At 43.6% G+C, this 12,026-nt stretch overlaps 1 protein-coding gene across 1 annotated transcript in view; it reads right to left on the reverse strand.

Moving 5' to 3' along the window:
• Positions 1-12,026, reverse strand: part of LOC117983889 (uncharacterized) — a 29,224-nt gene that overhangs the window by 1,146 nt on the left and 16,052 nt on the right. The window contains exons 9-15 of the mRNA XM_069499514.1: positions 4,787-4,940; positions 3,162-3,277; positions 2,446-2,569; positions 677-984; positions 476-599; positions 207-402; positions 19-116 (exon numbers count right to left, since the gene is read on the reverse strand). Coding sequence (XP_069355615.1) covers positions 19-116; positions 207-402; positions 476-599; positions 677-984; positions 2,446-2,569; positions 3,162-3,277; positions 4,787-4,940 — 1,120 coding nt within the window. The remainder of the gene's footprint in view (positions 1-18; positions 117-206; positions 403-475; positions 600-676; positions 985-2,445; positions 2,570-3,161; positions 3,278-4,786; positions 4,941-12,026) is intronic.

Raw genomic sequence — 12,026 nt, forward strand, 5'->3', positions numbered from 1 at the left:
CGTGTCGTGATCACTCACCATCGATCGTCGTAGAGCACGCCTCTCTTGTAGAACACGAAGCTCTTGGCCTTGGCGTCCACGATCACCACCGCCGGCGCGTGCTTCTTGATCGCCACCTGATGTGTTGTTTACTAATTACGTCAAAACTGCCATTAACAACAAAGAAATCGCCACGGAGCTCGCACCACACGACGGCGAGTGGTCACCTTGAGCGCGGGCACGCTGTTGGCGGTGACGTTGACGTGCGCGCTGATGCGCGTGACGGGGCGCGCGCTCGGCTCCGCGCAGCGCTCCGCCTTGTCCTTGTAGGGCGGGTAGTCGTCGAGCGCGGGCAGGCCGCGGCTCTGCACGTAGTCGTAGGCGTGGCTGGGCCACGTGCCCGCGCAGCCGTTGCCGCCGAACCTGCACACACACACACAGCGTCAGCCGGGCCAGGCGCGCGGGGCACGCGCGGGCCACGCCGCGGGACACTCACGGGTGCGCACAGTCCACGAGGCACTTCTCGGACAGCGGCGTGAGGCGCGCGGTGCGCACGAACAGCGCGCCCTCCACGGCGCCCGCCACCGCGAACGCCCAGCACGACGCACACGAGCCCTGGTCTGCAACAGCAAAGCACACGGGTGAGGCGCCTCGCTCCCCGGTCGTCTGCCGGCGAGGGGGACGGGGCAGGGCTCACATCTGACGGGCGACACGGCGCCCCGCGGCCGCCAGTCGAAGCGCTCGGGCAGCGTCTGCTCCGAGGCGCGCAGGTCGGCGCGCGAGTGCGGGAAGGGCTCGGCGAGCTCGCGCTCCGGCTCCGCGCGCACGCCGAGCAGCTCGTCGAGCTCGGCGTCGAGCCGGTCGCCGAGGAAGTTGACGCCCAGCTCGAAGGTGGCGCCCTCGCGGTTGGCGGAGCGCGTGAAGCGCAAGTGCTGCATGAGCAGGTTCTTGCGCATCGCCTCCTCCGCCTCGTCCACGTACTGGCGGTCGTATTCCGCTTTGAACCTGACGATGACACAAGTGGATATAGCAATCGTAATGGAACAACAGAACTAGCTGGGCACATATGGGTTGTCGCGCCCGATGCGTGTTTGTAGTCGTGCGATGCCCGCGCGCCGCTCGCCGCGCTTCGTACTCCGCTGCGTTAGTGAGTCTAACGTACGGCGCGCTAAAGCGCAGAGCCGGCGGCAGGCGGTCGCGCGGCACAGGCTCTCGTGGGCCGAACACGCGGGTCTTGGTTATTAATTGATTTATCTTCGAATAATTGCTCCGACGATAGGTAGGCCTTTGGTGTCCCCGCGAATCGTAAGGGAAGGCCCTTTGTGATAGTGACGTCATTCTTTGTTGGATCGGAGTGAGAAGATGGCAACCATATACCCACCCGTCTTGTGTGGTGAGTGTTTGTTGGTTATAAATTGCATATGAGGCACGCGCAGTTAGAAGTCTCTATTGTAGGACAACCTGGGGGGAAGGCCATAACCTTGACGCGCCATTCACGGCGTGGCCTCGTTGTCTGGAATCAGATTGTGTCAGTGATAGAATTATGGTTATATAAGTTGTGAATATCACGGGATTCCCTGGACTTCAGCGCGTGAGTAATACTGAATAAGGTGTAATAAGCGAGTGGAATCTCGCCTCGTGACCCACGCCCAATTGTGAGGCCCGACTCACCTCGTGGGTTCCTTGTAAGAATTATAACCTATAGGTAGAACTATTGAACATTTGAATTAAATTTGCTTGATAACAATTACGAGACGTTTTGTTATATACTTTCGCATTATGAATACGTGCGTGACGTCTTTGATCTACTCGCGTCGTGCACTTTAACTATCGGATGACGCCCCCTTAGAAGTCGAGTAACTTATATGAACTAACTAGCGTAGTAAAAGAGTACATTGTAGTGAAGAGTGAATCTATAAGGTGCTACCGTGTGTTTTTGTGTGCCGCGTGACCGTGCCCCATGGGGACAATTGATCTCTCTCCTCCTCCGTTGTCCGCCTTGACATGGAGCTCCATTGGAACGCACCCTCGGAGATCTGCGGTGTTCCGAAGAAGTTTTCCCCGATGGCCCCATTGCTGTATAATTGGGCTATCTGGATCATCGCCCCGGCACAGCTGATTTGATGGGGGCTGAGCGTCCGCTCGCACGTCCGTCGTAGGCTCAGCTCAATACACATACGTTTACATTTTAACTGTCATTCACTCGCACTACCTACACATACGAGCTGGTCTACTCTCTAGAAGTCTGGACATCTAGAAGTCTGGACATCTACAAAATAGTAGGGCCTATGCACGCCCCTATCGATCAGCCTATCGGTTGTTTAGTGCGACCTACCCCTAGCCTGTCCGAGTACGGTCTTGCCCATGGGCCCCAGAACCCGGGCTCCCTTGTAGGGCCAGGCAGGGGCCGAAACAGGGGTAATACAATAATACGTGAATAAAAGACATTATTTCTGGAATGGTGACCTCTCTATGGCTTCGTCGTACTGCAGGTCGCGGTGAGGCAGAGTGAACTCCTTCAGAGGCTCGAGGCGCGACGAGTGTTCAGCTGACGAGCTGTTCAGCTGCTCCACATAATCGCACAAATCACCTGCGAAGCGAACAATTCGATTCAACAAACAGAGGCGGGGTGCAGTTCTTTATGGATAATACTGACGCGAATGCTAAGTAAGTCTGTAAAGTAAAGTCTGTATATTTTTTTTATAAAGAATATTAGCCATGTTAAATGACTAATATTCCCCTTTCCTCTCCAATTAAGCGTCAGGCTTGTGCTAGGAGTAGGTACGACAATAGTGCAACGGGCGGGGTTTGAACCGTCGACCTTTCGGTTTTCAGTCCACTCCTATACCGATTGAGCTTTTGAGGCTATTATACATACTTACAAAAGGAAAAGCTGACTGACTGACTGACTGATCTACCAACGCACAGCTCAAACTACTGGAAGGATCGGGTTGGAAAGCATGCAGATAGCTATTATGACGTAGACATCCGCTAAGAAAGGATTTGTGAAAATTCAATGACTAAAGGGGTAAACCTAACAGTCGGTTTATACCAGAGCCTACAGTATAAATCCGTAACAGATATCATAGAATGTGTCGGCCAGCAGTTCCAGCCAGCTGGAACCTGCAGTGCTCATTTGTACATGAGGTAGGAGGTAGGAGGCCACTGCAGGTTGCACTGACCAATGTCCGGAGCGAAGAGCCGAGGGTCGTGCTCCTGCTCCTGCACGCTGGTGTAGCGGTGCTCGTAGCCGTCGCAGTCGGCGCCCAGCACCGAGCTGTCCACGCCCACCGTGTACCTGCAGGTTAATTTTAATTTTAATTTATTTTATTGGTTTGCCAACAGACACATATAAAATAAAAATTACAATGCACAGAGAAAAAAATTAGAGTGTACACCCAATTACTGGCAAACTGGCATGCATTTTAAAAAGTGTGCAAGTACGGGATTATACAAATCCGAAGATCAAAGAACAATACGTTGAATTTATTCGCGAATATGCTAAGTATATGCATATGCATACCATGCAGAGAATATGCATACTAGTTACTAGCAATAATGAAAACTATAAAGCATATTTATTAAGTTTGGTCACTTAGAAGTTCTTCCAATAAATAAACCACCAGAACTATCCTATTTTTTGTGTAAGACAAGCGAGTCTACGAAAATTAGAGTCGTCTATGACGGGTCTGCCCCCACCCCTTCAGGCTACGCGCTCAATAATATCCTAATGGTGGGGCCAATTGTCACACGTTGTCTTTGGCAATTAGGGTACGAGTGTACAGACAAATCAATCGAAACAATAAGTAAAAATTATTTCTATGTCAATGATCTTATTACCGAAGCAAACACTGGGGACGAAATCAATTTTTAATTCCATAAATTCAGAAGAAAAATTATGTAGTGCGTGTATGTACCAGATGTAAGAGTAGTAATAAAGAGGGCTAGCCACCGAGCGGACGTGTTTGAATTAAATAAATAAATAAATAAATAATCTTTATTTCACAGACATCAAAGGCCCACAATATTATGTTAGTAACCATCTTAATCTATGTTAGTAACTATATTATAATATAATGTATGTTAGTAAGAAACTTATTCTATGTTAGTTAATATAATTAATATACTTATTAACTAATGCAGACATCCAGTGCGCCTTGAGAGCGCTGTCCTGTCTGTCTGCTATCACCTTCAGGATAATGTTAGGACTTCTCTCCAACCTACTTTTAATTATCACCTAATATCGAGCCTAGTAATACCTACTCTACATGGCGACCCGCCAGGCCGATGTATCCGATGACCGGCGTAAACACGACAGCGCCACGCCGCAGCATGAGCACCTCCCCGCGCGCGGCGCCCAGCTCGCCCGCGCGCCCCGCCCGCGTGTGGCGCCAGAGCTCCGCGTTACCTGAGCGGCGTGGCGCTGTCGTCGGCGGCGCGGCGCAGCAGCAGCTCGTGACGGAAGGTGAGCGCCTCCCCGCGCGCGGCGCCCAGCTCGCCCGCGCGCCCCACCTGCGTGTGGCGCCAGAGCTCCGCGTTACCTGAGCGGCGTGGCGCTGTCGTCGGCGGCGCGGCGCAGCAGCAGCTCGTGACGGAAGGTGAGCGCCTCCCCGCGCGCGGCGCCCAGCTCGCCCGCGCGCCCCGCCCGCGTGTGGCGCCAGAGCTCCGCGTTACCTGAGCGGCGTGGCGCTGTCGTCGGCGGCGCGGCGCAGCAGCAGCTCGTGACGGAAGGTGAGCGCCTCCCCGCGCGCGGCGCCCAGCTCGCCCGCGCGCCCCACCTGCGTGTGGCGCCAGAGCTCCGCGTTACCTGAGCGGCGTGGCGCTGTCGTCGGCGGCGCGGCGCAGCAGCAGCTCGTGACGGAAGGTGAGCGCCTCCCCGCGCGCGGCGCCCAGCTCGCCCGCGCGCCCCACCTGCGTGTGGCGCCAGAGCTCGGCACGCTCGCCGTCGCGCGGCGCGTGGCCTGCTCGCACCGAGCAGTTCAATAAATAAACTTTTTATTTCGAGCAACAAGGACTCAATATTGTCAAGTGCACGGGAGCGGTGTGCAAGCTCGACCATACCAAAGGGAGACCCTCCCACCGAGCGGTTTGTTGTGCTCGGTAGCGCCAGCTGGGCCGACGGATGTATCTTAAAACTTCTATATATAGTCCAGATTGCAGAAAACTCCGTTAGTGCGAGTGTTGTCGGCGGTACATTTGTTCGGAACTACGTCATGAAATGTTATTTTTTTATTTATTTTTTTATTTAGACAAAAAAAAGCGAATAATTCACACCACACTTCCAGACCAAAGCACTAGACAAAAAGTCGCGACTGGTGTTGGCAGTTTGCAGCCCAAATAGACCGTAGTCTGTGCTAGGGTGTGACGTTGTAAATTTTGAACTACTAATTAGCGTTTCGTTTTTAATAAAAATCAATTTTGTTCAAAGTATGTTGGTGCCACCTAGCATCAAGGTGCAGAACTACGCGTGGGTCGATGTTCAGAGTTCATTCGAGCCACAATAGATGGCGTTTGCTTCGTTGTCAATTGTCGTAAAAATAAAACAAAATAATTAAATAAAACCATAATATCATTTGTTTATTGTTAAGTCATTAACAAAACGGTTCTTATAATATATCCTTAGGTTCCGCAAATATTCAAAAATGAATTGGCTTCATGATCAAACTAAATGAGAGCGGCCACACTCGGGTTGCGTCTGGCAACACCGATTGGTGAGATTTAGAATTTTTCTGGAGTCAACATGTGAAGACGAATTTTTTCGTTCCAGGAAAATCTCACTCTTTTTCGCCCATGGCTTCGCCTGGGAAAATACAATTGTTATAAATTTAGTCATCCTAACGTATTTCAATGTTTCATCAATTATGGTGAGTGAAAAATCAAGTAATGTGGATTCGACAAAATGGCGGTTTGGTTAGAGAAAATCCTAATTTCATGATTTTCCCTTTCAGTTCCAGTTATTTTACCTTCCCAAATAAATGAGGATAATGGGTTGTGGGTGGACTCCTGAAAACCATTGGTGGCCAGGAGTTCAATAGGTGAGTTGTGTTTGATCGGGAAAATTCCACGTGTCGAAATTTTCACACAGCACAAATTATAATCTTGTTTTTCTTTGTTACAGGGTTTCCGTTTGCGTTTCCGTTTGCGTTTCCGTTTGCGTTTCCGTTTTTTAGTTTTCGGTTTTCGTATTTATTTCTTTTGCACATTCACGTTGGCAACTTAATTTCTATGGATAAGACTTGGTGAAAATCTTTGTAATGAAACATTTCGGTTGTGAAGAATCAAATAAATTGAGTTTTGGGAGCTTGGCCGATGCCGTCCAGCTACCTTGCAGTCTTCGCACCTACAAGTAAGCAAATGTTTGTATCCTGGAACAGTTTAGTGAACCTTCTTAGTGTATGTGTACAGTAAGAACCCTGTCTTTACTACTGAGCTTTATTTTGAAACAATTTTATGAATTTTACTGTGTCATTGTCTATTCCATGCCAATGGCATCTTAAATTTAAAACATAGATTTTATGTACTATCTACCTAAGGCATTCTAATGTATCTAAATTAAGTCTTGGCATTAAGCTAGAATAACTAAGCATTATTAGCCATCACTATGTATTAAGCGACCCCGGTAAAAGTTACATTAAAAACAATTTTGCCTAACATCTAGCAAATTTCATTTATAACACCTCATATACATTACAAGGGAGTCGACGGCTAGCTTCTATTCTTTACTAGGTAGATAGAGCAAGTAAATAAAATTATTTTTTTTTTCCTCTAATCTTTGTAAGGTGGTAGATTATTCCGTATCCGGGTATATTTCCATTCCGCCCAATTTACCACTCTTACAAATGGCGCCCGAACGTTTTTTTACATAGTTATTTCTGTATATTTTGAGAAATTTTGTAAATTTTATGAAATGTACTCCGCTGATTGTACAATTTTCTAAGTAGTGACACATTGCAAAGAGCACTAAGCTGTTTTTATGGTTAACTAACTAAATAATAACTAATAGTTAGAAATTTTGTTTGATAGTTTAAGTAATTTTCTGAGTATAGTCCAACATTGGTTTTTTTTTCTTATTTAATTAACACATTATAAATGGTGCTTATGCCGTTCAATTATGTTATTTGACTTACCTTTGAGGTGTATAAGTGAATGTTTGCCTTCAGTTTAGTAATAAACATTGCTTAACTGAGTTGTTGTTGGGTATTGCTTTCAATAGTAAGTACATCTTATGTTTGAAAATTCCGGTAACTTAGTATAATTAAAGTTTTGAAACGCTATGTGCTGTTAACTAGTTACACACATACATTTATAAATACTAAGAGTTACAACTTGTGAAACTAAATATATAAACTATATTCAGAGATTACATTAAGTTCAAGTATGAAGTTATGAACAATTTTTTTTCAGTGACTTGATACTTCATTATTTTGTTGAAATTTTGTTTAGAGCTGTGTTAAGGTTATGATAAAAGCTACTTCACACACAAAACATGTTAAGTTTAAGTGAATGCTGGTAGTTTAAAGTGACATTTAGAAACAGATTTTGTTGTATTTTAGGTTATGTGTTAAAAGTGTAAAGTAACAGTCATCAAACCATTGCACAATCTCTTTGTTTTTTTTTTTTGAAAGATAATATGCTAGTCAGAGTTCATTGCAACTTTGTTGCCTGTTTACTTTTGTAATTGTAAAGGTTGTAACACACTGTGTACTCATAAAGGTGATACTGCACCTTACAATCATTTATTCAATTTTGGGAAGTTTTATTTTGTTATATTTTGTTTACTATAGTAATAATATGTGCTTGTATTATTAACAATATTTTGGAATAGGAACATAATTGATAAAATAGTTAGGATAGACTTAAGAATATTGTTTTTGTTGTGTATTTTGCTTGTGTATATTTAATAGTTTAAATAACTTCTTTTGTGTTTGTGTTTAACCAATTTGTATAAGGCTAAACATAGACAGTTACACAAGCTCGATATTTTGTTAAATGTGTTTTGACTTAACACAATGGAACAGACTTTTGCCCAGTTTCATTCACTTTTGAAGGACGAATTGTGTTATGAGGTATCCATTCGTTCCGAAACTCCAGCACCTACAGTGCTAGGTTTAAAGAAACAGTTAAAACAATTAATTCAGGAAATTCCTTCTGAATCAATTTTAGAGACGGATTTCACTTCTGAAAGTGAGTTAGGGGTTATTACTAAAAAACTTCAAGACTTAGAAGATTTATTAAAAAAGTGTTCTGACACTAAAGATAGACATGCCCTCTGTAGGTCTAAAGCTTTAGCTTCACATTTGTACTTTAGAATTTTGAGAATACAGTGTTCCGAACTCAGCTTAATAAGTAGGAAGAGTGAATTACATACAAAGTTGCAGAGTTTGATTTCCAGATTAGATGCTGACAATGAGTCGTCTCACGACGAATCACTGGATTCCGAGAGTACCGCCGTTGACTGCACTGGTGATAAAAATGTTGCCAAGTGGAAGTTACATTTCAACGGACAGGGTGATCCGCGCAGTTTCATCGAACGCGTTGAGGAATATAAAAGATCTTATGGCGTTTCAGATGGAAAATTATTTGTTTCTGCATTTCATCTTTTTACAGGCCGAGCATTGTTATGGTACAGAGGCAACAAATGTCAAGTTTCGTCTTGGTCAGAATTGAAAACTTTATTTTTAGAGGAATTTGATGCAGTAGATTATGACTACAGGTTGCTAGGTGAAATTCGAGCAAGAACACAAGGCTCTGAAGAACCTGTGTCTATCTATTTCGCTGTAATGTTTGGCATGTTTTCAAGGTTGTCAACACCACTTTCCGAAGAACAAAAGTTACAAATTTTATTACATAATATTCGCCCTTTTTACTCAGAACAATTAGCTCTTGTTGACATTAAGTCTGTCGCAATGTTGAAGGAAAAGTGTCGCAAACTAGAGGCTGCGAGGCAGCGTTCCGCCTTATTTTCTGAGCCTACTAACAGTAAGGCAACTTTAAGTTCAGAGTTTGCTTACAAACAAGTGACAAAACAGATAAACACACTTTCAGTCACACCTGCACCTAAGGTTGATACAAGTAAAGGCACTGATTTTTCGAAAACAAATAAACAACTATGTTACAAGTGCGGCAAGGGTAACCATTCCTTTAAATTTTGCAGGACAGTTCCGAAATTTATTAGATGTTTTTCGTGTGGACGTCAGAACTTTACAGTAAAGACATGTCCAAGTTGTAGTAAAAAGGCGATTAGTAAACCCGCTCCGGACAAAAATTCAAAAAACTAATTAGTAAGAACTGTGCAGAGACACAAGTAAAGAACTTGGTCATTAACAACAAAACATCCCTTTTACCTGACACAGTTCTGTATTCAGTGGATAAACGAGACTTTAGGCCACATTTAAAGGTTTTTGTTGACGGTTTTGAGATTACAGGTTTACTAGATTCCGGTGCTTGCGCGTCAATTTTGGGTAACCAGGCGCACAAGGTTTTTTTGAGATTCGGTTATAAATTGCATAGCAGTATTGATACCACATTTTCAGTGGCAAATGGAGACAAACTTGATTGCATGGGTTATATGTTTATTCCGATTACTTATAATTCCGTAACTCACATAATAAAATTTTTTGTAGTACCCTCTATAATAGCGGATGTTATTTTTGGCTGTGACTTTTGGAAAACATTTCAGTTAGCCCCTGGCATTTTTGATAATTTAGAATTAATTAAGGCACCTTCTCAATTTTACAATATTTGTGCGATTGATAATAAACAAATTCATACCATCACTTCTTTTGAAAACTTATCATCTCAACAGAAAGAATTAGCCCAGTCTGTAGTAAATAAATTTTTAGATATTTCTTCAGAGAAAATTGGATTGGGTAGAACAAAATTAATTGAACATGTTATTGACACCGGTGATGCCTTCCCAATAAAAATAAAACAATATCCACTTTCTCCCGAAAAGAAGGAAGCTTTAAGTAAAGAGTTAGATAGGATGCTGGAAATGGACGTAGTTACTCCGAGTGAAAGCCCTTGGAATAACCCAGCAATTTTAGTGAAAAAGGCAAATGGAGACTGGAGATTTTGCCTAGATTGCAGGAAATTAAATTCAGTGACAAAGGGGGATTCATACTCAATACCGTACATTCCACAAATTCTAGATAGCTTGAAAGAGGCAAGGTTTTTATCATCGATTGATTTAAGTTCAAGTTTCTGGCAAATTCCGTTAGCTGACGACTCTCAGGAAAAAACCAGTTTTACAGTTCCTGGTAGAGGGTTATTCAAATTTAAAGTCATGCCGTTTGGCCTATGCGGTGCACCAGCACGACAGCAGAGGTTAATGGACCAGTTATTTAATCAAAATTTTTGTAGTGATATTGAAAATGGAATAGTATTTTGTTATATAGATGATATTGTTATTTGTTCTGCTGATTTTGAAACCCATTTAATTTTATTAAACAGAGTTCTGGATAAACTAAAAATGGCTCAACTATCCATAAATTTTGAAAAATGTAATTTTTTTAGAAACTCTTTGAAATATTTAGGGTATATAGTGGATGAATTTGGTTTACGCACAGATCCTGGAAAAGTTGCCGCAGTTTTGAACTTTCCGACCCCAAAAACTGCACAGGAGGTAAAGATTTTCCTAGGCACTTGTTCTTGGTACAGGCGCTTTATTAGGAATTTTTCAACCATCGCTGCACCACTCAATAGACTAACGAGTAAAGGAAAGAACGCACCTAAATTTGAGTGGAGCGAACAGGCAGAGGTAGCATTTAATACATTGAAGAATGCGTTGGTAACCGCACCTGTTCTTGCGGTACCGAATTTTGAAAAACCATTCAAAATACATTGTGATGCTTCTGCATATGGTGTTGGCGGTATGCTAACGCAAGAAACCGATGGTTGCGATCATCCCATTGCGTATGTCAGTAGGAGCCTAAATAAAAACGAAAGGAATTACAGCGCGACGGAACGCGAGGCTCTAGCTGTGATTTTTGCAGTGGAGAAATTTCAGGCTTATTTTGGTTCCAAGCCAGTCACAAATTATCACAGACCATGCATCCCTAAAGTGGTTCTTAAATTTAGAAAATCCCTCAGGACGACTCGCCAGATGGGGTTGTAGATTATCACAGTATAATTTTGTTATCGAACATAGGAAGGGTTGTGATAATGTAGTTCCGGATACCTTGTCGAGACTCATACACGTAGATGTAGTTGGTGATCGTGATGATAACTCTAGTCAACAAGTTTTGGTAGATGACTGGTATGACAAAACATTTAATGGCTGTAAAATCAATCCAGCAAATTTTCCGAATTTTTGTATTTTGAACGATAAACTATATCGTTACAGTAAATGTAAATACCAGCTTCTCAGTGAGTTCGACTGGAAAGAGGTAGTCCACAAGAACGACATCCTTAGAATTATGCAACAAAACCATGCAGATGCAACTGCAGGTCATTTTGGTGTGTTCAAAACTCATCGCAGATTATCCCTCAGATATTTTTGGCGTGGTATGTATAAGGACGTGGTTGAGTACGTTAAGAATTGTGATACTTGCTCTGCGTATAAACACACGACATCAGCCACTCCAGGTCTGCTTGGGAAGCCTAAAGTCTGCGAGAGACCTTTTCAGGTCATTTCGGCTGATTTAGTCGGACCTTTGCCTAGGTCTAAATCAGGATTTACATTTCTTTTTGTGGTGACGTGTTGTTTTTCGAAATATACAATGTTGTTTCCGTTACGGCGTGCCACAGGTGCCGCTGTTGTTAAAGCGCTAGAGAATTTTGTATTTTTGAACCATAGTGTTCCAGAGACTGTGATTGTGGACAATGGGTCCCAATTTACAGGATCTGAATTCCGTAATCTCATTAAGCGTTATAATATTCCGAAATTACACTACACACCACTGTACACTCCGCAAGTTAACCTTGTTGAGAGGTACAATAAGGTTGTTATGACTGCTGTAGCCGCTTTTGTGAAAGATAACCACAGGTCCTGGGACGAAAACCTGTACAAGGTCCAGTTCGCCATAAACAGTGCGGTTAATGAATCC

This window comes from Maniola hyperantus, chromosome 7 (genome assembly GCF_902806685.2).
Source record: "Maniola hyperantus chromosome 7, iAphHyp1.2, whole genome shotgun sequence".
NCBI classification, from domain to species: domain Eukaryota; kingdom Metazoa; phylum Arthropoda; class Insecta; order Lepidoptera; family Nymphalidae; genus Maniola; species Maniola hyperantus.